Source organism: Drosophila mauritiana, chromosome 2R (assembly GCF_004382145.1).
Source record: "Drosophila mauritiana strain mau12 chromosome 2R, ASM438214v1, whole genome shotgun sequence".
NCBI classification, from domain to species: Eukaryota; Metazoa; Arthropoda; class Insecta; order Diptera; family Drosophilidae; genus Drosophila; species Drosophila mauritiana.
In genome coordinates, this window is record NC_046668.1 from 6743596 (window position 1) to 6767993 (window position 24398).

Below are 24398 nucleotides of genomic sequence, written 5' to 3' on the forward strand. Positions count from 1 at the left end.
CCGAAACCCCACGGAAAACGCACAGGATTCCGATCCCAGCATCAAATCACAGCAAACAGCGCACACAGCGCACAAAGGAATGAAACCGAAGGATCCAGCGAGACAAGTGGAATGCAAGGAGGCCAGCGGTGGGGGGAATGCGAACCACCACAAAGCAAACAAGCACAGATAAGGGATCTCAAGGATGTGTGGGAAACACACGAACAAGTGCATCGGTATTGGGAAATGCAAAAGGATAATAGCGTAAAAGGAAATGGAAATTATGATAATTTTCGATCGCTCGGCGAAGGTGTTGTTCCTTTCTCACAGCAGGATCGGGTAACAGCAGCGCCGATATGATTGAGTGTGGGAAGTACCGGGATCGAAATGCTGGAGGATCCGAGTCCCTAAACGGCAGCGACGGGGGCGACACTCGACAGCCACACGCAAGGCAGCCGCAGGACGAGAACAGGCTGTTGCGGAAGTTATTACGGAAGTAAAATCAAATTGTGAAGAACAATTAAAAAAGGGTCGAAAGGGAAAGGCATTGATGAGGAAACTACAAATAATAATAATGATAATGGGATATGAGGATGTATCATAATTCTATTTGTATCTGGATACCTTATTTAATCATTTTCATTCAGAGATCAAAATGAACAGTTTAGGTCAAATCTAACACAAATGTTTTGCTAACCAATGGTTAGCTAAATATTAATTTTAATGTTATTTTATTATTAATAAATTATTATTATAATAAAGATTCATATTTCGGGGCTTAAAATTAAAATTGAAATCCTGTAAAATTGTTCATTTTATACAAAGGCCATGGAACATACTTTTGCCACAATATCAAACGACATCGTATAGATAAACAAAATATAACTTAACAGCCGATTCTCTTGACTATCAAATATCCATTACTTTACTTTAACTTTATTTTGAAATATCGAAGATAATTGCGAAGTAATATAAGAAAGTAAAAAATCAAAACATTGAATATTTGTATGAGTAACAATTATAATAACATTGGAGATAACACGTTTTAGGCATTATAGTATAGTATACTAGTATAGTATGCTTACACAGTATTGCTTTTGTATAGAAGGACTTATAATTAGAAAACATATTTAGAATTTTCAGCTCAGACAGATCCAGCCTCATTTTCCTGTGTGTAGCCAAACAATCTCTTGAGCATGTTGTAGATTATCATTTGTCGCGTCACTTCCGCCTCGTACTTTATATAGTCCTTGAGACGATTCTGATTATAGAGCTGGTCCAGAAGATCGAACAACTCCATTTCGAGGGCTCGCAGTGGTGCTTCCAGTTCCGGGGTGTGGGTGCCAGCGAACAAGGCCTGCATGTAGATGGTGGATATCTTCTCCAGAGCGCCATCCAAGCTGTTCAGAATGGTGTCCTCGGGATCGTGTAGGAGCTTCACAGGGCCCGTGAGCTTTGGAGAAGCACGGTACTGGTGCAGACCATCTTCAGGACTAGCTGCCAAACTAATAACTGGCAGGATCGCCACAGTTAGTAACACTTGAAACAGATTTCCCGGCATGGTAAACGTTAAATTTTTCGATTAAATTGTTTTAATAATTTCTGAGATTTTTCTGTGCACGCCTGAAAGTCACTGCGCGCTCTTGATTGCAATAATTTTGTTTTTTGCACACTGAATGCGTGTCTAGTGCTTATATAGCATGGATTGGGAGCTTTCGATTGGATTATCTTTTCAATCAAACTTTGCGAAAACATTGAACATATATGACAAGGCTGTTTCCGTATTGGTTTGAATTCAGCTTCCGATTTTCCAATGAGTTCAAGTACTAGATTATTATTGCGATCTTAAATTTCTAATCAGTTGAGAACCCAAAAAACATTAAGATTCGATTGATTTTTTTCTTTTGCAGCATTTGTCTTTTATTATCATTATTTTCACTCCATCGAATTTTGCATTACCTATAAGTTAAAATTACAATCGTTAAAGTAAAACACTAAAATAGAAACGTGAATGGCCTAATGATAAACGCTATACAATGAAAACTACATAACTTAAATAGAAACACGTTTAATTGTTTAAATACTTGAGCAGTTAATGAAACATTAAAGAACATAATTAGTTAATGAACTACATAATAGTCGTATAAAGCGCTTAAACGAGAACTACACAAAAAATATACAAAATCACAGCTGAACTTAAAATGAAGAAAGCGAAACGGGGACACATAAAAACATATAGAAATCGTTGAAACTTAATGGGGTTCTAAAGCATTGAAGTGATCTTTGAAAAAATTGCAATTAAATAAATTAACAATGTAAAAACGTAACATAGAAGTGGCCTATGCAGTTGATCTACCACGGCCTCCAAGCGGAGCTCGACTTTTCGATGGCGCCTGCTAGGAATTTCTTGGACGAGGGTTCGTCCAGGGAGCAGTCGCTGGACTCGGCCTCCGCCTCCCTGTCGCGCTTGGCGATTCCGCTGGTGGAGCTCACTTGCTGTTGCTGCAAGTGGGCCAGCGGTCGCGAGCATCCGCTGCTGTCGTGGCTTCCGGCACTCAAGTTGAGGGATCCGCTGGTGTTGAAGGAGGTCTCCGCGCTGGTTGGCGGCGGAGTTGAGAAGACGCCGGCGAAACTGTGCTTGCTCATCACATCCACGGTGGGCGAGGCTGCCCGCGACTCCTCGCAGTGGCTGGAGATGGAGGAGATGGGGCTCAGCGGTGGGCTTGTGCTGTTCTTCACTGGCAGCTGCGTTTGGCCGGGCAGTGTGTGCATGAGGTTTTCCGGAAGATTGGCCGGAGCTGAGGTATTGACCGGTTTGCTGAACGCGCTCATCCGGAAGCTCTGTGTGTAGTCATTCAGATGCGTGGGATTGGCAATGCTGGCCAAGGCGGCACTGGCTGTTCCAGCTGCGACTCCCGCGGCGGATCCTGGCCAGGCAAAGGGTCCCGGAGGCGGAGCAGCGGATCCGGTATTCGGCATGATCAGGGCAAACTCTCCCGAGGGCAGGCGGGAGGGAATTAGCTGAAGTCCGCCCATTTGGATGGCCGGGGCCGACGAATCCGTGCGGCTGTTGTTGTTCAAGTCCTGCGGCAACGAGGGAAACAGCGGAGTGGGAGCAGCCGTGACAGTTGTTGCGGGAAACAAGCCACCACGGTATCCATTGCTGAAGTTGCTCATCGAACCGATCTGCTCCAGACTATTGGCACACTGGTTCAGGTGGGCGCTGAGCCGCTGACGAACACCGGTGTCAATGCCATCCATTTGGCTAACATAGCGGTTCACCTCCTCCGCGCACTCCACGAATCCCGTCTTGAACTTCTGGACCACGCTGGGATCCGATTGGATGGCCATGTTGAGCTGCTGGCGCTGCACCGACTGCAGATGCTTCACCGTCATCTCAAGTATATCGGCCTTCTCCAGTTTGGTATGACGAGCCGGCTAAAAGTAGAGAAGATGAAGGAACCAAAGTCAGATAATGATGAAATGGGGATGGGGTGGGAGATGGTCGGGCTAATTGGTTGGGGCCCTACAACAAGTTCAATGGCTTGGGAAAAAGCAAAGTTAAGAAGCACGTTTCGTGCCTCATATGTCCAACTATTCGCGTGTAATCTGCAGTCCACTTCAGTCGAGTCCACTCTGTAAATATCACACGACCAAGGTGAGATTCAGCAACTCCAGCGAGAAGAACGACTGATCTTGCTACTGTGCACTGAGCAAAAAGAGGGTTTAAAGTAAAATTTCCTGGCTAGTGGATAGCAATAATGAAAAAGTGACTTTCTTTAGTAAGTGGTTCTAAGCTAAACTACTCGCCGATCTCATATGAAGACATTTTTGGGCACAGAAGAATCCAAAATGTTCTTCCTGATCTTCTTTTTCGCACAGTGCGATCTTCGCCAGTCTTCGGTCCCCGATTGTCCGTCCCTTTCTGGCCGCTGGGACTGCATATTTTAGCAAAAGGTTCCCACGCAGGTCGCTCGCCAGCCCCGCCCCCTCAACCTCCCCCGCTCCCCTGTCTGAACCTTTTGTTTACTTTTGCTTTTTTCCCTCAATGTCTTTCTTATTTGATTTTTGGTCCGGCTCTCCTGCAGAATTCTGCGGCGGCAAATTTTACTTGATTTCTGCTTTTTAGTTTCTCACAGCAGGATCACTCCTTGGAAACTGGTTTCGTTCGCATCTCCGGCGATTTCTGCGTAATTCCTCGACTTGTTAACACTTTTTGGTCTCTTGACTGACTCCTCGTCGGCGCTCTAGTGTAATGATCATCAATAAAATTTAATACTCAATTAGAGCCCTTGGTTTGTGTTTTCTTTTTTCAGTTCTTGTGTCGTAGGAGTTCGTTTTTTATACAGTTTTTTGTTCTTTTGTAGTTCTGCCGCCCTTCGGACACTTGTGCCTTAAGGGTTTTTTTATGGACTGACATAATTTATAAGAAAGTGAGTCGATAGGGATCGGGGGCTAGTTTCTAATTCGCGGGCGGACCGCTCCCTTTCTGCTGTGACTCTCGGGCAAGATACTTACGTCTTTTTTCATCGCCTCCAGGATAAGGGACTTCAGTTCGTTGAGGCAGTGATTAATGCGAGCTCGGCGACGTTTCTCCATAATCGGTTTGTTTGTCTGGAACAGAAAGGGGAAATCAATTAGTTTATTTTATAGGAATTGATTTCAGCTTAGGGAATATCTTTGTTTATATAAAACAAGGTCTTCAGTTGATTTTTAAAATTAATTTAATTATTTACATTTTTTAAGCCATTAAAAATCGATTGTAAAATAAACTTTATCAGTATCTCTGGATAGCATTGGATTCAAAACTATCCAGGGTTTTAATAAACTCTGCTAATTTTTAGTATTTGAGTCTTTATGTCACGATTTGTAATAACATAAGATCCCGCTATATCATCGCAAAATAGCGAACTCACCTTTCTAAGTTCTGCTTTTGACAATCCATTGGGATTGGACATGCGTCCATTGGAGCCATAGCTGTCGCTATAGCCGTTGGAGCAGTCGAAGTCGTCGTCGGAATTAATATCGTTTTTGTAATCCATTTTGTAACGATTTTAATTTGTATATCCAAGTGGGAGATAATCCAAGATAGTTCTGCTTCGATTTGGTCTTTTTCACAACACAATAACTTTGGTTCGAGTACGAAAATAGTTATAACAATTATTGCACGTACTTCTTAGTAATGTCCGAACAACAAAAACTTAACAGGCGGTACGCGTTTCAGATCGTTCTGGTTATCGAATTGTAGTATTCTAAATGTTCATTCGAAGGAGAGCGGCAGACGACCGCGCTCGCGAGATGCCAAAAGGATACTGATCCTCCGAGGCGACGGGCACCAGCTAAAAACGAATCGGGTCGAAGCCGAAACGAGTCCCCGAGTGAAACCGATGGACTCTCTTACCTGGCGACGCAGGCAGCGGCAGCGGCAGAGGCAGGTAGGCAGCCCAACGATCGCCTTCCGCAGACTGAGAACTTTTCACCGCAGCAGCGCAGTTGCACTCAAACGGAGAGTGAGTGAGTGCATAACCACCCCAATTCCAATGAGTTCGCGCTCGGAGTGAGATTTGAGTGAGTATTTCAGTAGGTATTCCCAGGCAGGCAGAGTTGCCGAGTCAACGAATTGCGGATTCCAGGGGATTAGTGGAAATAGGAGCTTAACTCAAGTAAACGAGACTAAGTCGAGCCTGATCGAGAAACAACACAACATTCGGTTAAGCCAAGTCATTAGCCTTCAGCTTGACGAAACCCACCAAATGTAGGTGTTTTTATTTTAAAATACAGCAAGCATATAATAATATAAATAATTTTGAGGGAATATTAAGCATTAATATCAAGAACATTAATATTAATTAAAATTTAACAAAAATGTATAACTAAATTGAATCTTTAAATTCGTGTTCAAGCCGATTTAATATCCAGTCTATTTTTCTAAAATATTCATGTATTTTGCAATAATAATACAAAACTAATCTTAAATCTTATGACAATATTAATACTTTTAAATATTCGATTAAAGCAATAGTTATAACAAAAATATGAACTATATTCCGAGAATTAACAACGATTCTTCTTAAATTTTTGAAGTTTCGTTTTGCAAAGCAAAAAGTCTTTAGATCCCTAAAAAAAATGTATCAACTGAGATTTTCTTTAAATTATCAGTGAGTAGCATTATCCGCGACAGATGTTCTATGTGTCTTTCTCTTTTGGGTGGCTGATGGCACATTTAGTCGCACAGATTTCACCCTTGGCAAGGACAAACTTGATCAATGCCCGGCGAATGATTTGCAATTCATTAAGGAGAACTCCTTGGCAATTGTTCGACGCAGCTGCCGCAACCCCCGTGACAACCCAACCCCCTTGCAAGGCGAAATCCTTAGTTTCAAATTCTTCGCTCTTGCCTGGCCGGCTCATCGTCAGGAGCGTCTTAAGGGGGTTGCTTAGGTTTTGGGACGGAATCGCGACTTGCAATGGATCGGAATCGGACCTGGATCGGGACTCAGGGTCGGGGTCAATCATTACGGAGCTTACCTGGCTGGGCCAATTTTTATAGCCGATCCCCGGCAGATTTTCCTTTTTCAGGCAAATTTATTACTTTACGATGTTGGCAGGATTACGACCAAAGGAGTTGTCAATAACCACGGACGCGGGTCATGCGCCAGCTGACAGCTGACGTAGATCTACCTATGGACCGATTTGGGGAGTTTTGGGTGGGATCGTAAACGTATTGCGCCGCCTGGCAACCCTGGTTGTGCAAAGTGATCCCTCGCCGCCTGAGCGTAAATCCCGTGTTGAGCAATAATCTGTGGCGATCATCCATCATGCACAAGCTCTGCAGCACTGATCCGATGTCAACTTTCGTAAATTGAATAAATGCCACCGCTACGATTGACCAACTAAACCATCCACAGCAACTAAACCATGGGGTTCGGCTGAATTCTGCACTGATGAGCACATCACCCTGCTTAATGGCGTTCACTTTGGCTCCTTTGAACGCCGCAAATTTGGCAAACATTTTCCCACGAAACCCGAAATAAGCACGATGAGCTGGCAGAATGTAAAAGTGCCATGGGCCAGGGAAGAGAAACCTCAGAACCATCCGACATATGTGGATCAATCGTCTGGCGAAACGTGCAGAGTCTGCAGAGCTTCTTCAGAAACTGAGAATTGAAATTCTATAACGAAGAAACCAGGCAGAAATCAAAGTTCAATATCAGCCCCAAACGCCGCTGCTGCTGTGGCTTCTCCTCTTTCTTTCCTTCTTTCCTTCCTTTTTTCTTTATTCCCGGCCCAGGGATCAAGGTAAACGCCATTTAGTGTGGCACGATCGCTGCCGATCGGTAGCCAGGCTTGTATCTGTATCTGTCAGTACGATGTGTACTGTGTCTGCCGGTCCTCCTTTTTGGGGCTTCCCGGGCTCGGATCCTCGGTGCGTCGTTCCCAACGCACGATTTACACATTAAAACACTTTAATTTTTATTGTACACCCGGTCGGCTGGGAGCTTCGATCTGTCGACCAGTGACGATCTACTTCCCTCTTTTTTAATCAATTCTGAGGGCACCGGCAGACTAAGACGGAGATGGAGACCTTTCTCAACCTCAAATTAGTGACTTTGGGGGTATGTATTTTTAGCTGTGGGAACTGCAGTTATTACTTGGGGTGTGCTAGCTGCAACGCCCCCGCGCCTCCATTCATACACATACGTAGCTATGCACCAGAAATAATGAGCATGAAAAATATGAAACGGTAGCAAATGTGTGAACTGATCCAAACGGAACTAAACCCAAGTGGATTTCGGATGCGGGGGCAGGAATAGAACTCCTCCTTTGGCCAAGATATATGTTGATTTAAATGAATTCCTTGTTGATTTTTATGGCGCTTAGCGACGAGGGGAAACCTGAGTGAAGTGTGCGGTCTGCGGGGCATTAGAAGTCGTGACGGGCCGCCCAACTATTTGATTGTTTTTTCCTGCTGTGGGAGATTTCATTTTTATGAATTTGATAAATGGCCAGCCAGGAGTCGGGCTAATAACTGGAAAGTTCTTTCTGACAGACTCCAAAAAGGGGGAAATGCATTCTTCACCCAAAAAAAGCAAATGATGCCATAATTTATATGCTGAGAAAGGGAGTCGTCACACTTGCTTGCGGTGGTTGCTTTTTGCTTTTTTATCGCCTTTAGTTATATTTGGCTGCATTAATTTAACTTATATATTTATAACTTTTTGTCCTTATAAGAAAAATTAAGGTTTATTGACAAACAAGCCAATCATATTGGAACCCAACATGTTTTTAGGTATAGGGATCTGATATTTCTTTATAGAACTTGAATAACAATCCTCATTATTGCCAAATATTTTTTCTAATTTAATATAACCCTTTAGGTTGATATCTTTAACTGTACGTTACCATAAGCTATTGGACTTCAGGAACACTTTCACCTTTATTGGGTGTACCCTAAATAACTAGCACACATGATGGACTGGGTCGACTCCCTGTCATTGATCCCATTGATTGGTGACCCATGCCAGCTGATGTAACGGTCACTTGGAGGATCAGCTGCTCCTAAGCCAACATTTGCACTAAACTGTCCTTGCTCTCGTGCCAAGGATTGGCACAGCTGCCGACTCCATTCTCCCGGCTGCATCCCCCGCCACTTCTTCGGGCCACGAGAACAATGGACTTGGCCCGGACAATGGTCGGCGCTAAGGAAAAGTGACTTTTCAGGGGCGCACGGGGTTTTCCTCTGGCTTCTAGCGGGCCCTAATTGCTGGCAAACATCTTACATAATATTGAAGAAGATGCGTCTCCGAATGGATTTCGTATGGAGTGTGCCTGATGCGAAACAGCTGCTCAAGATCTCAAAACTATGAACACGAGGAAGGGTTGCGGGGAGATTAGGTGGGATTTGTTCGCTGTAAAGATTTGCGGTTGCAGTTGCGGTGGCACATTTCAAGACCCAACATCTGTCGTAAAAAACATCTAGTTTCGAATCCCCAGCCAAAGATGAAATGTACTTAGTATTTATGAATACGATAATAGAAAACCATCATTTAAGTGTTGCAAAAAATATATTTTTAATAGTTAAAGATGCAACAAAAAACATGACTTAAGTAAAGGTACATAGAAACCTTTCAGGTTTTTGAACCCGTGTCCTTATTATTTAGAGTCTACATAATATACAGCATAAGCACTGCAATTTAAAAAAATTTAATTTACAATACTTAATGAAGAAAATCGCTTTCTCTATATGTTTTAGGTTAATCAAGTGGTTTTGGATAGTCTTAAATGTTAAATGTGTTAAATAAAGTTTAATAAAAAATAAAAACATTTATTAAGTATATTTTGATAACAAAAAATATGTATAGAGAACATTAAATTCAATCGACAATCAAATTAGTAAGAAAACAAGAAATTAAACAAGGGGATCTCTAGCCACAAAATTCCCCAGAACTTCCCTCGATTTACCTTTTCCCTTGACGACAACAACTGTAAATCTTCCAATAAGTACAGTCATCCCCTAGGGTAAAAATCGAGCCACCGCGAGTCATATCAATTCATAAATGCATATTAATTCCGATAGAGTCTAAAATTAAAACAGGAGTCGCTGTGGAATAATGTGAGAAAAAAACTTTCTCACGATCACCTTGATGTCGCGCAGACGGCGTTTGGTGGAAATCCACGTGCAAAAGGGGGAAGTTCGGAAGCAAGGAAGGCTGGATGGTAGGAAGGAAGGAAACCACCACCACCAAGCAGGCGGAGTAGGACGCAGGACCCTCTTAATGGTGGTGGTTAGTACCTCCCTCTCCCCCTTCCACACCCCCTGCACCAGTGACGATCGCCAGAAGTGCATGAGAATTTAAATTACAAACAAACAGAAACAGAAACGCAGAGCGCACAATCAGCGGGCTTTGTCCGTGTGCGTGTGTGCATCGGCATGCGATGACGCGTAGAGGGAGGGGGAGAGAGGGTGCCAGGACGAGGCGTGTGTGGGAACTTTCGACGAGGACACTCGAGCATGAAGCGGGTCAAACGACATAGGGCAGTTATTATCCAGCTCCTTTTTATGGCACTTCTCCCACGCCCACAAGGGGCGTTAGTTAGCTCACTAACCTCTTTCCAAACAGAGTCGAAGGGAATTATAGCAAGTGTGAGAGAGAAGCGAAAGTCGCATTCTCAGCGTCACAATAACAACACCCACGCGACAGAAGCATCTTTAGTTCTCAGCGAGAGAGATAAGCTCAGCTTCCTCTTCTTCTTTCTCTGCTCCTTCTGCTGCTCTCACAGGCATGCGCAACATTGCAACAAAAATTAAAGGGAACCCGTAACCACAAAAGTCATGGGCGTAGTGATTGATAGGGGCCAGAACAATTTTATTTAAAAACTCGTTGTTGTGTACCATGGAAATTAATTCCCTATAAAAATGGACAAACATAAACTGGAAATGTTTTAAAATAAATATAGTTCGATATGTAGTAAAAACCCCTCAGTAGTAATCCACCCCTGCTTCAAGCAAAAGTCAAAGTCATCTAGACGGATAATTTCTTCCTGTGCATCAGCGGGCGATTGTAATGCGATCCGTGGCCACTCAAGAGCAGTCATTCGGGCCAGAAATCTGGAATCCCAAGTGCTGGGACACATGAATGCGTTTCATTGCCTATTTTTAAACATAACATTCCATTTCAAGTGATAAGGCCAGCAGAAAACAGTTCTCTTTGCCCGTTTGCATGTGCATTGCTGCGCCAGTGTGCGTGTGTGTATCTCTGGGTGTATGTGTGGCATTACTCATGCGCTCTCACTCCAAGCGTCGTTTGGTATATTCGCGGCTCTCGTGCGGTATTTTCCAGGGTCACACTGCGCCTGAGCTGGGGCGTTGTTGTTGCCTGCGAGAGCGGAGCAGAAGTATTAATCGCGTTGCAGCGCACGGTCCTACTGACACAGAAAATGCAAGAAAAGTAAGAGCGAAAAGAGCTGGCGTAGGCGTGACAAAAGCGGTGAAAAAGCAACGGTTCTGTGCAAGCAAAGTGAATAAATACAGTGAAGCCCACCTGCGAACGAATATCGAAGGCTCAAAGGCGAATTTGGCGCTATTCCAATGAATAGTCCTCGCTCGAACGCGGTCAATGGCGGCAGCGGCGGCGCCATCTCCGCTCTGCCCAGCACTCTGGCCCAACTGGCGCTGCGCGACAAGCAGCAGGCTGCGTCGGCATCGGCGTCCTCTGCCACGAACGGCAGCGGCGGCAGCGAGTCCTTAGTGGGCGTCGGTGGCCGACCGCCCAATCAGCCGCCCAGTGTGCCAGTGGCCGCCAGTGGCAAGCTGGACACCAGCGGCGGAGGCGCCTCCAACGGCGACTCGAACAAACTGACCCACGATCTGCAGGAGAAGGAGCACCAGCAGGCGCAGAAGCCACAGAAGCCACCGCTCCCGGTGCGCCAGAAGCCCATGGAGATCGCCGGCTATGTGGGCTTCGCTAACCTGCCCAATCAGGTCTACCGCAAGGCCGTCAAGCGGGGATTCGAGTTCACCCTGATGGTGGTGGGAGCCAGTGGGCTGGGCAAGTCGACGCTGATCAACTCCATGTTCCTGTCGGACATCTACAACGCGGAACAGTATCCGGGACCCTCGCTGCGCAAAAAGAAGACCGTGGCCGTGGAGGCCACCAAAGTGATGCTCAAGGAGAACGGCGTCAATCTGACACTCACGGTGGTGGACACACCCGGATTCGGTGATGCCGTAGACAACAGCAACTGCTGGGTGCCCATTCTGGAGTACGTGGATAGCAAGTACGAGGAGTACCTGACCGCCGAGTCGCGGGTGTACCGCAAAACCATTTCGGACAGCCGGGTGCACTGCTGCCTCTACTTCATAGCGCCATCGGGACACGGACTCCTGCCGCTGGACATTGCCTGCATGCAGAGCCTGTCGGACAAGGTAAATCTGGTGCCGGTGATCGCCAAGGCGGACACCATGACGCCCGACGAGGTGCATCTATTCAAGAAGCAGATCCTCAACGAGATCGCCCAGCACAAGATCAAGATCTACGACTTCCCCGCCACGCTGGAGGATGCGGCCGAGGAGGCCAAGACCACGCAGAATCTGCGCAGCCGAGTGCCATTCGCGGTGGTGGGTGCCAACACCATCATCGAGCAGGACGGAAAGAAGGTGCGGGGTAGGCGTTATCCCTGGGGCCTGGTGGAGGTGGAGAACCTGACGCATTGCGACTTCATAGCGCTGCGCAACATGGTCATACGCACGCACCTGCAGGACCTCAAGGACGTGACGAACAACGTCCACTACGAGAACTACCGCTGCCGAAAGCTATCCGAACTGGGACTGGTGGACGGCAAGGCCAGGCTGTCCAACAAGAACCCACTCACCCAGATGGAGGAGGAGAAGCGGGAGCACGAGCAGAAGATGAAGAAGATGGAGGCCGAGATGGAGCAGGTGTTCGACATGAAGGTCAAGGAGAAGATGCAGAAGCTCAGGGACTCGGAGCTGGAGCTGGCGCGGCGACACGAGGAGCGCAAGAAGGCGCTGGAGCTGCAGATCCGGGAGCTGGAGGAGAAGAGGCGCGAGTTCGAGCGCGAGAAGAAGGAGTGGGAGGATGTCAACCACGTGACGCTGGAGGAGCTCAAGCGACGCAGCCTGGGGGCCAACAGCAGCACGGACAATGTGGATGGCAAGAAGGAGAAGAAAAAGAAGGGTCTGTTTTAAGTCAACACGCTCAAAACCCCCATTCCCCCGACCTTCTTCCGCTCCCCGTATACTTAAGCGCTAATCTCGAGAACAAAGCAAACGAAAACCCTAGCGTATCCTATTCTTATTCCTACCACATAAAGTAATTCGAAAAGTGCATAAATATATCTATTGTTGGGCCCAGCCGCCCCACAAGGCTTCTATTCGCACAGCAATCGTCCAGCGACGACGTTGCATTTGTTTTCTACATACTATACAAGTACATATAACACATAGCAGTTGCAGTATTTTACCAATATATATCCACGCATTACTTGACGAAACACATTTGCTAGCCTAATGAATTGAACACGCAAACGAATTAAATCGGAGACAGTAACAAAAGGTATTTGCAAAATACTTAAGTATCTTAAAGCCTAATCACAATAAAAATCTAAGCAGAATGTACGAGTGCGAGGCGAAATTGATCCTAAAATTAATTATAACGAGTAACGAATCCATGTATAACGTATGCTATTGATATTGATATTGTAATTGTATTTTACCTATTATGCATAAAGTCATTGAACACCCGAACACACACCAGCAGGGCAAAAGCCGCAAGCGCAGCAGAAAACATCAAGAAACAAAATATACTCTTGCATTTTACAAAATAAAGTCTTCTCCTTAGTTTAACTACATAAAAACCGAAAAGAATTCATATTGACTTCGTTGTTTACTCAACTGCGGCGGAACGGGTGCGCTTGCCACACGTCTGGGTATGATCGGCATGACGATGGATATGGCGATTTGGATATGACGATTGCATTCTCCAATCTCTGACTAATTTCTTAGTTACCCATGATGAGCTAATGGATGATTCATTCCGCAGGAGCATTGGCTGGGAACGTGGCTCGAGTCAAGCGGATAGGTAAATCACTCGCCGCAAACAATTAAAAGTGTTTACCCCGTATTTATGTACAGATGATGCATATTGGACCAGTGAAAACTAACGAGAACAGTTAGTGGTGCCACCTAAAAGTATCATGCTCTTCGTTTCCTAAGAAATACCCTTTATGCAGGTCTTGCCCATATGCGACTCAAGTAATTCCGAAAAGCCCGACACTCCCTATAAGTCAGTACATGTATACAATCTTTCGCCTTATGTGGTCACAATTTAGGTCAGAATAATAGGTATTCATCGCAGTTGGTAGCAATGAGCTTTATTTTGCGAAAATCAAGATAATATCAGATAAGATAAGTTGAATTCCGTGATGTACATAAATATTGGATCAGTTTAGTCATATCACAATACCATTACTTCTGGGAAGTACATGATCTCGTTTGTCTGATAGACAACGAGATGTTATCAGGACTAACTACTAGTTTCTTGGCCGATATTGTTTCCACAAGAAAGTACTGCATTTTCGCTGGTTGGTTCTCCACTTGAAATTGCTTTCTAAATGCCCCAGACACCCAGCTTTATTGAGAGACATGTGTGCATGGATATTTAATTTATGCACAAAAATTAATCCATAACCCAATTGAAAGGCACTCAATTAGAGCCGTATAAAGCGTAAAATGAAAATCCATTGGTGAAAGACGTCGAAGAAATATGGAGCGAGAGTTGGCAGAGGGGCGGAGGGTGGTGGGCGGTGTGCGGCAGGAGGGGTGGCAATCAAGATATAGATATGCCAGTGTGCGCGTGTGTGTGTGTCGAGTATGTAAGTCAACAACGTTGACGCAGCACTTAACTCAACTCGAAGCAATTGGCTTTGGCGATCAATGAACGCAACACCAAAGAAGAAGAAGCGGCGTGCACTGAACAAAATATGTCGATTTTCTGAGATTTATTTTATTTTTTATATTTTCTTAGATTAAAATAGTACTGTTTAATGAAATATGATATGAAAAGAATTTCTACTTTCAAAAGAAGAATTCATTTTATTGATCAGATGCGATCAATATTGTGTGATATCGTTATTATTTACTAAAATATCTCTCACCAATTTTTTTAACCCTCAAAAGCTCATAACCCTGTTTTTTCGAGTGTATTAAAGTGGAGTTCGTTTCGCTGCTGTTTTTAGGACGATGACTCAAGTACACAGCACAGGGGTGTCGGTTGGGAAGGGGGTGAGAGGGTAGGTGAGTGTGTGTGTGTGTGTGTGGGGAGAATGAGAGCACAACAGGCCGTTTGTTTTCGCTTGTGGGTGAACTTTATGTGGCGTCCATCTGATGAGAGTGTGTGCGTGCGTAAAAGGAACACCCTGTTACGGGGTTTGCCACGCTTGTGGACGGCATTCCTGCACGTCAAACGCAAAAAAAGAACGATCCCAACCAACGCAAGTCAAACGCTTAAGATCAAAAACAAATGTTGACCGTTTCTAACGAGCCGGCACATTGTAGACAGAGAGAGAGTATAACATAGGAAAACTGAGCCCTCTTCTCTCCCACACACACCCACATCAGTCTGACACACTTACGCTTACGTGACTGCGAGAGAGAGAACAGCAGAGTTGCGCATGCGCATTACTCTTAGTTTCACGGTGATCAAGGGTATAAGCAGTTTCTGTTTGTTTTGGTGCTTTTTTAATACCTTATATTCCACAATTTTCTTTCTCAATAACTTAATACATTGAATTGGTTTTTAGTTATTTTATTTATTGGATCTGGAAAATAACAAGCTAACCCAGCAAATAATAACATAAGAGGATCTTTAAAATATTTTTAAACTGATTACTTCTTGAATTATAGGGTAACAATAAATCTCTTCAACCAAGTGTTTAAATGCATTTTTATTTGAGATTTCCGTTTTACAGCTTTAAATTGTCTTTATACGATTTCCTCCATGTCAAATGGCAATGGGAAGTGATTTTAATAGACTGGTTGGTTGGTTCATTGGTTTGATTGTTTGTTTGGTTTTCTTACATTTCCCATTCCACTCCCCCATGCGCCCCCCATTCGCATCGACTCAATGTCACAGTGATAAGGGCGCCTTCCTCGGTCTGTTTCCTTTGCTTTATGATTGCTCCTATACATACATATAATATTTTCTTGTTTACAATGCAAATAAATTGAGATCGTGCGGGCAGCGATCGAGACGTTCTATCAGCTTTATGCAACACTTGTGGGAACGCAACTGCGAGGCGTTGATAAAACCGCTGGGTCCATAAATTATCCGGCGCGACTAGATAAACAAACACTTGTTGGAACTGACACATATTTGTTTGGGTGTCTTGAAAACACTCTCATTCGTTCAGTTCACCCAATCTACAGAGGTCAGTTAACATTTTAATTTAGGAGTCAAGCCATCGAGAAGAACAGTAAAGTTTTGCTAGGGAAGTTACTTTTAAAAAGATAAATTATTTAATGTATAGAGAAAGTGATTGGTTAGGGAATCAGCTGAAGGACCTGAGAGTGGACAAAGTCCGCCCGTCTGTGTGTGGTCCTCTATCCTGCCTGCAATCGGAAGTGACTGTGCTTCACATCCGTTTGTCTCTATTTCGATCCCATAGCGGTAAAATTTAATTCACCGTCTTCTACTTCTACTTCCTCACCCGCAATCCGTGTGCCTCTCTTCGTTCGTCCTTTCATTGTCCTTTTTTTGATTTCCGCTACGCTTGCGCGTGAAGCGTGCACAACATCCGCTCTGCACTTCCCTTTGCTTTCCGCAAATCGTTCGTTCGCTTTTGTTGTGCATTTTACAGTTGGAATATCCCGATTCCGATTGCCAACATCCTGGGAATCGCAGCGATGCACAGGTGATCCCGCTATCTGGCAATTCATTTGCGAAGGTGTGAAAATATCTTTCGGATTCAGATAGTTTTGAGGGTGGATTTTGGGCCATTGTTGGTATTGTTCTGTTTCCGATTGTGGGAAGAACTGGAATTCTTCAGTTTTTAATTGAGTTATTTATGCGAAACTGATCAATAATTCATATATCGTTTACCCGCTTCTTAATAGAGATGTGAATAATTCAGGGAATTTAATTGCCACAGCATTTCAAAAAGACAAGCATAATTTTCGATTCCAAGTGCATGCGGTACATCTAGAGGTGGGGTTTACCTACTAATGTACAGATTTTTGCACTTTTTCTTCACTTTCGGACAGCCATTTATCCCACAATCTGTCAGGCCACTTGACACATGGTCTCAAGAACACTAACCGCACAATTATGGCTCTTAAACGCTGCCAACAATGCGACGCCACAAAGGACACAGAGGAAAAAATCAAAACTGAAAGGGTTATTTCGGGTATAATTTCATGTAATTGGGGACAGTTGGCGACGAGCAGATTTGTGGTCTGCCATCCTGACCCTGGGAACAGATTTCCCTGGCCATTGACAGTTGCCCCGGTCGGTTATGCAAACCCAATTTGGGTCACTAACATTTCCAGTGGGCATGGCGTCTGTTCACATTGTGGCAGTTCGTCAAGTGACCTGAAAGTAGGTTAGCTTGATGGGATGCTGATGCTTTTGCCGAGCTTCCGAGGGTGCAGTGGTGCCCCCAAGGGGGCTTTTAAAAGCTGGTGCACTGTAATGTTGTGCTAAGCAGGATATACATACATATATAAATATTAAAATATGAAATGTATACTTCTATCAAATAGAAGCATTTATACTTGCTCACCTTGTGCATCTGTGCATTATTAGACATTCTTGTTATACTTTGTTGTTTATAATTTTATAATTTTATCAGAATTTAGAGTGAGTCAACCACCTTGCTTGCATATAACAAACCTTGAGTGTAATCTTTGTGACACATTTTACACGTTTATAGAGGCCACCTAAGAACGGGTAATATGGTTTATATCGAGTTTGAATGATTCAATTCCGATTGTATTACCAATCCTGACAGCTTTTCCGATTTTTGAAAAATATGGCACTTAAAAGTTTGACATGGGGAACTGTAGATGGGATCCCCCTCTGTCGGACGACCCTGTCACTGCTGGTCGGCCTTTTGTGATGCATCTTGGCTTGTGCCACCCTTTCTTTTTGTGTGCTGGCCTGCTCCATTGAATTTCTCTGCATGCTGAGTGCTGCTCATCCTCTGTGGATGTCGGCCGGATTGTCGGTGCCCCTTCCCCAGAATCCCCTGTCCAAAGAACCCCCTCAAACGCATCAGCATCCATTCAATGCGAGTCTGTGCTCATAATTGATGTTCAAATAGCTGGTGAATGGTGATGCAAGCGCTGCTGCGTCAGAGACACTTGCCACAGATTTGTGTTGTGCTGCTCTCGATTGTGACACGTTGGCACTGCGGCATTATTATTATTATTATTGTTATTCATGCTGCAAATCGGGCAGATGATGGTTTTGTATAGCCACATTAAATTGATTTAATTAGGCTGAATTAGACAGCGGAAATGAGAGGAGTGGGCGACTTTCTGAAACGTGGCACACGTGCCAGGAAGCTATCATCTGCCGAAGAGCAATGAGGAAAATACGTTACTTTCTGCAATGCGCGAAGAAGCAAAGGATCCCACACAAAAGAGGGTCCCCTCTTCGCCGGCAGGATCCTCCTTGAGCGCTGCAAGGAGCGCTCTCTCTTCGGGGTTGCAGTTGCACATTGAGCTGCAGCGTCGTCCTGTTTGAGTAATTGTTATCGGTGATCCTGAAACGAACGTTACTTTGAGCCCTAGGCCCGGTGTTCTTTTCCTGGCACGCGCCAAAGTCTCCCCCACTCCGTTCTGCTTCGAACAGCTGCTCTTCCTTTTTTACAGAGTCCTGCAGGACATTTCATAGTAATTGAAGTGCCAGCCCGGCTTCTTTTTTTAGCTGATCCCCCGAATCTGTGAGAAAGGTAGCACTGCTGCGACTCAAATCTGACAGAATGTGTCACTATGTTTTTTGAAATATTTCAGATCTTCTTTACAACCAACTAAATTATATGTATGAAAGGTCACTAACAACTGTCAATACGTAGTGATATTTTTAAAATAAAGCTGACACTTGGGCTAACAAATTTTTGGCTGCTGTAAAAAATAATATCTCACAACATAATTGAAAAATATCTTCAAAACAAAATAAATTTAAATTGAATTTTTTATTGATAGGCTGGTTAGAGTTTATTTCACAACAAGGTCCTTGCATTTGCTGAATAACTAATGAACTAAAACGCATAATCTGTTCAAAGCCTTATTATGTAAATCCCCGTAAAGTTGTTAATATTAGATAATAAATATTTATAGTAAATATGTAATAAAATGAGTGATAAAAAGCACAATTAATTTCACAATTCCACATTGGAAGCACTTATTTATTTCTGATCAAAACTCGTTCTTTTATGAGCTACACAGACTCAAAAACTCTAGCTCACTCAGATGTGGCACTCCACTCAAGCAACAACTCAAAGTCGAACTCAACTTGCTAAGGACTCCTTGCTAAGGATACTGGGCGTGAAATGTCTCAGCCTCGAAATTCCTTCGAACACAGCGGCAGAGCAAAGTTCTCTAACCATTTTCATGGTTGCCAGCAAATTATCTATTCGGGGTTTTCTGGACGCGGGGTTTAGGGCGAAAACCGAGCAGCGCTGACCACAGCAAATGTCGCCGTTGGTCAAAGGACACTCCCCGGAAGAGAACGAGAAGCAGAAGGACGAGGAGGAGGAAAGCGGGATCCTTGGCCACTCATAAACGCATTATGCATGCCACCTTGGGGGGTGCACGGTTCACTATTTTGCAGTTTTCGTGGTGAATGTGCAAAAGTGTCTATAAAACCATAACGCGTTTTCCCGGAAAAGCGGGCGAAATCAGGTAACGCCCTCGACTGACTCTGGCTGGGCCAGTGTTTTGACAATCTCTCTTTCTTTGAGGGATTTCTGTAGGTGGGCCATAAAGCGATTATGATTGGGAAAATTCGTTTTTTCGCCTTTTGGGAGGAAAGTAAAAAGTAATTAGGGGCATTGTTAGAACGACTTCGTTCTACATAAGTAAACTATTAATTTAACATATCGCTCAGCCAGAACGAATCGATGCCAGTTTGCCTGAGGTCAGAAACGGAAGGGATCGCCCGGATAGCATGGATAGCATGGATCGCCTGGATCGCATGGCAACTCGTGACCAGGTGTGCGCCAAGTCGTGTGACGACATCGCAGCACACAACCCATATATCTGCGCAGACCTTTTTATGCATATGCTATAGACCCAACTCCACCCCGTCGCCTTAGAAAATCTCCTTAAAAAACGAGCAAAAGTTTGCTGAGCATGCGCAGCTCAAAAGTCTCCACCCCTTGGTAACTTGGCTTTGTCTCGATAAATCTTTTGCGAAATGTACAATCAGGGGGTTGGTTGGAAAACAGAGCCGACGGAGAAAGGGGCTTCGGAGGTTGCCAGGGGTCGCTGAGGCGCAACGACCTTTCCGCGTTCCGGGGGTTTTCTTTGCTTTTGCAGCTGTTGTTTTTGCTCGAACGAAAGATTTTCGTCAAGACACCCCAAATTAAAAAAAAAACAGTCTTGGTTGTGTGCAACGCGTGTGAAAGTTCTGCAGTTCCTTGGTTCCGCACTGGATCCGTATTCCTGGCCACGCTTCAGCCATTTTGTTCAGCATTCTCCGGCTTTTTGGGCAGCCAATTCCCGATCCGGCTGCGGCGCACAAGAAACCCGTCCTTGGGTGGGGGGAATGTGGCAGAAGCGTGTGCTCCGGGATCTAGGGGAGAAAACTGGCCCTCTGGATCTCAGGCTGTGGCAACAAAAGAAGTTCGCCGAGGAAATTACAGTTCCTGTTAAGCGAGCTAAATGTCGTAAATTTTGGATTCATTCTAAACAGCAGGCAGCAAAGAATCCCCATTTATTTTGGCATAAACTCGTATTGAGGGGCAAACAAGATTGCGCAACAAAAGGGATCTCCCATGGGTTTGTGGCAAATCACCCGTGATGGATTATATATTAAAATATTTTATATGCGTCATTAGAATTATTTTTTATTTGAGAAAATATATAGAATTTTCTTAAACTTGGATCAACCAATTATTGATTAAATTGTATCAGATATATTAAAGTTCCTTGCAATCAAATAGTTTTTAAATCAAAAAAGATTTTAAATTTCGGAGATACAATTCTGCGACTGGAGTCTGCAATGCACATCACTTCTTTATGTTAATTTGTCTTATTTAGTTTTTTCAATGCTTTAATTGCCTTGTAACTGGAAGCTCAGTTGCTCTTCATTTCGTGTGAATATCAATTTTGTTTGTTGGAAAATTATACTCGCTGCCAGGTTCGATGAAATGACAGTCTTCCTGTCCAGACAGACCTTGGGCTGTTCTAGTTCTCGGCTTGCTCATTAATGTCTCTGAGCACTTACGGCTAAATTGTCGGCCAAGTCAATGTAAACAAATCCGCGACCTTGATGGGCGCGCTAATGGCCTTATATGGCACTCCCATTCGCACTGTGCGTGTGCATAATGTGCGATGCAGTGTCCTCGACTCAAGGCTACGGTTTATGATTTGGCGAATTTCCAGCGGCGGAGTTCCGTGTAAGGGCTCGAAAGGATGCGATGCGCAAAGTTGACGGCAGAACTGCTTGCGAGGAAGGACTGTGGGTCAAAAGGATGCAAGAAAGGATAACTTTATGGGCCGCTCGTAAAGACCGTTTGAGCATTGGACAATATGAGCAATGGGTGATTATTTGTTTTGGTCACAATAAAGACGGCGGGTGGCAAGGATAATGCAAGGATATCCTTCTGCATCCTCAAGCACGACGATTAGCGGCTTGTACATCGGGATATTCGGCGGATGGAAGGGCTGAGTGAAACTTCCAGGAATCGAAGGAACCTTTTACCGATTCTTCCTGCATTTTTTTAGTTTTGCGTAAAAAATGCAGCTAGATTTGCGTAAAAAGCGCTTGTCAGCGGTTTGAAGAATCAGTTAGAATTCCGTGAATTAAAAAGGGCTTTGTTTTGGTCAGAAGGTAGTTTTATGTTAGCCAATAGTTCCGAGGAATCCTTTACTTTTTGGGATAAAAAGTGTGTTTACATTTGCGTAAAAAACGTTGAATTCCGGCTAGGAAAGTCCATTTTGGTTCTGGGAATCTAGAAAAAAGGCTTTGTCTGGTTATGCGGCAATGTTATGTAAGCTTGTTGGGCCATTCTTACTTATTTAATGGATAATTCTTGGAAAAAGGCGTGCTGTGTTTTAACCAAAAAATTCATTTGAGTGACAGCAGCAATCATAAATAATCTGCTGATAAGCTGAGTACATTTTTTATCAAAATATTTGAGAGAAGAATTGTAAATCTCGCCCAAAAAAAAACATAGGGCGAACCCACTAACTAATTTTCCCAGCCCCTGTTTCATCCCCATATCGTCCGCACAAAAAGGATAACAAAACAATAAAAAATTGAGGAATTTCTCAGCGCAAAATCTAAAGGATCAGCAAGGATTCTCCTGTGCTACACTAATCGTTTATTATGATCAACGAGCTGAATCAATAAAAACGAAACGAAAACGAAGCGCCTACTTCAGGACTTGTCATCGTCCTGTTCTCATTCTGGTTCCCATTCGGTGCGCATTCTCGCTCCCATGGCAACCTGTTTCACAGGGTTGGATGTCCTTTTGTGTGTGCGTTGGAGTGTTACCGTTGCTGGCCGTGAGAATTGAATGCATTCAGGGAGGGGCTCGCCCGCAGGAGTAACAGGTTCAGCAGATCCTGGCCCTGCTGCACAGGTATGCAAAAGTCAAATTTGTTTGCTATGGGAATTTGTAGGTGTCTGGCTTGGGAAAGTCTTGTGTTGTGTTGTGCGGTGGGAATTCGCTCAGCTCCCTTTGTTTGGTGTGAATTTGATGAATACTCTGGGTCCTGTCAGCGGTGATGGGATGAGAGATGAGGACGAGTTAAGGAACTCTTTAGAAGGAGTTCCCAAGGAATGCTTTCTAGACCAGTAAATTGTGCTTTATTATATTTGACGCAAATGCTTTTCATTTGCATTTTTATATCTAAGCTTCTACCAAGTAAACTTAACTTAACTTTTTCAAGAACACTTACATAAAATGCCTAATAAATGTTGTATCTTTGTTGTAGTGTATCATTATGTTACTTAATTGTAAAAATCAAACAATTTAAGAGTATATAAAATTATGTTACCATTAACTTAAGTCTATAACTAAATGCCGTCATTGGTTAGCTATTAGTTTAAGCTCAAATGTATTTCCCTAGCCACTTTAAGAACGCATAAATTCTAATTTTATTTCTTTTCACAGCCAAATGTTTCGGCCCTCTGCTAATTTCCTGTGCCCGCCCCGGGGCGACGTTTTGAGACATTTCTCACAAATTTCGTGCACTTCCTTCCGGTGAGCGGAAGAAAAGGAGCGCATAGGGGCGAGCAGCACACAGAAAGGATATTCTCCGGCCAGACAATAAATAGAAATCTAAATTGCAAAATATGGGCCACGGCTGTGGGAACCAATTTGATGAGGGCCCACCCTCGCACACACTCGCATCGATAAGATCATCGGCCAAAGGAGGTGCTGAGAAAATCTCGTTTGTTGTGGCAGGGCAGAGGCTTCCTTTGTTCGCCTGGGAGAAACATTTGCTTGTTTGTGCTCGAAACAGGTTAACAGGTATTTAGCCCAGAGATCAGTCGGGATTAGGGCGATGTATGATGGGATGCGATATCTGGAGTGGGTGGTCAGCTATCGCTTGGAATCCATGGGCCACGGAATGGGGCATGTTCGCTGTCCCATAAATCGCAGGACGCCCGTAATGGTTCGGATTTCATTTGCATTCCAGTACCAGCAATTAGGCTAAGTAGTCCGAGAAAAGGGATAATGAAAAAATGGGAAACAAGACGAACTAATGAAATAAAATGAAATGGTAATTTGATACGCGCACACTTATGGAGTGCGTTTCTCAAGGACGAGCAGGTAGTCCTGCGGGCATGAGAGTCCTTTTGTCGGGGCTCACATTGGCGCATCGAATGGCAATGCAAGCAAACAAATCCTTGGCCCCGAAGATCGATCGTTGTTCTTGGGGAGCGTTAATTAGATTTGCACCGTGCGGTCCTGATCAAAGGATCAGTGGTCAGTGGAAACTCTGGAAAATCTCGGATACACACACACACACACCTGTGGGAAAGGACCCCACGCAGCCAGGACTACATGCACTTGCTCGCATCTCTCTCCGCAGGACGTTCCATTGACTGACCTTTCCTCTTCCCTTTAATTTCCATTGTTATTTGCAGTTCCTTTTATTAATTTGAAGTGCCCGCACTTCATGCAACTGTTGCGCTTGGCTTCATTTCTTCCTTCCGGAATGATGGTTGCTCGTCCTTTGGCTCCTTTTATGCTTGCCAGGCACTTCCTGTGGGTCACTTGGAACCCTGTGGCCAAAACAATCTATTGTTAATTAATTGTGCTGGTCAAGCAGGTCGCCTGGGAAGAGGAAGTGGCCTGGATGCCAGGTTTTCATTAAAGGGGTGGAGGATATTCCTGTGCTGGTACATACATCGCAAGTATAAGGAAAAGTATTAAAATATAACATAAGGCATTTTCACTTAACCAAATGGGCATTCTTAACAAAGTAGACTTGAAATAGAATATAGAAATATTGACTTGCAATCTGATTATGCATCACAAGCAACTTTATACTTCGATTTATGTAGTTTTGAAATGCTCTTGAGATGAGTGGGGGGTACATCAGTAATTTTCTCTTTGCTACGATAATTTGGTTATAGCTCAAATATTTGTGTATATTATGAAAACACGATTTAGTCAATTGCTCTGAAAAAACGCTAATTTGTATTGACGAAATACAAAAA

At 44.0% G+C, this 24398-nt stretch overlaps 4 protein-coding genes across 4 annotated transcripts; 1 reads left to right on the forward strand and 3 right to left on the reverse strand.

Moving 5' to 3' along the window:
- Positions 1–773: 773 nt before the first annotated feature.
- LOC117137300 lies at positions 774–1619 on the reverse strand. Its single transcript, XM_033298677.1, has one exon. It carries the CDS (start codon positions 1538–1540, stop codon positions 1124–1126), a length of 417 nt encoding a protein of 138 aa, XP_033154568.1. The 5' UTR covers positions 1541–1619; the 3' UTR covers positions 774–1123.
- A 291-nt stretch (positions 1620–1910) lies between these two features.
- LOC117137350 (protein deadpan) lies at positions 1911–5301 on the reverse strand. Its single transcript, XM_033298749.1, has 3 exons — positions 4896–5301; positions 4498–4593; positions 1911–3417 (listed from the first exon to the last, which is right to left on the reverse strand). Exons 1-3 carry the CDS (start codon positions 5019–5021, stop codon positions 2332–2334), a joined length of 1308 nt encoding a protein of 435 aa, XP_033154640.1. The 5' UTR covers positions 5022–5301; the 3' UTR covers positions 1911–2331.
- A 5561-nt stretch (positions 5302–10862) lies between these two features.
- On the forward strand, positions 10863–13356 carry LOC117136665 (protein peanut). Its single transcript, XM_033297665.1, has one exon. The coding sequence runs from the start codon at positions 11069–11071 to the stop codon at positions 12686–12688; it is 1620 nt and encodes a 539-aa protein (XP_033153556.1). The 5' UTR covers positions 10863–11068; the 3' UTR covers positions 12689–13356.
- Positions 13357–22113: 8757 nt separating this feature from the next.
- LOC117135479 lies at positions 22114–22248 on the reverse strand. The gene has a single exon (XM_033295695.1). The coding sequence runs from the start codon at positions 22246–22248 to the stop codon at positions 22114–22116; it is 135 nt and encodes a 44-aa protein (XP_033151586.1).
- Positions 22249–24398: the final 2150 nt, after the last annotated feature.

Bases quoted from the DNA above. Each gene is read 5' to 3' on its own strand.
- LOC117137350 (XM_033298749.1), bottom strand. From the start codon at position 5,021: ATGGATTACAAAAACGATATTAATTCCGACGACGACTTCGACTGCTCC. The intron at 4,594-4,895 runs GTGAGTTCGCTA...TTTCTGTTCCAG, and splicing joins CAAAAGCAGAACTTAGAAAG to ACAAACAAACCGATTATGGA. The intron at 3,418-4,497 runs GTAAGTATCTTG...CTCTACTTTTAG, and splicing joins TGGAGGCGATGAAAAAAGAC to CCGGCTCGTCATACCAAACT.
- LOC117137300 (XM_033298677.1), bottom strand. From the start codon at position 1,540: ATGCCGGGAAATCTGTTTCAAGTGTTACTAACTGTGGCGATCCTGCCA.
- LOC117135479 (XM_033295695.1), bottom strand. From the start codon at position 22,248: ATGCATTCAATTCTCACGGCCAGCAACGGTAACACTCCAACGCACACA.
- LOC117136665 (XM_033297665.1), top strand. From the start codon at position 11,069: ATGAATAGTCCTCGCTCGAACGCGGTCAATGGCGGCAGCGGCGGCGCC.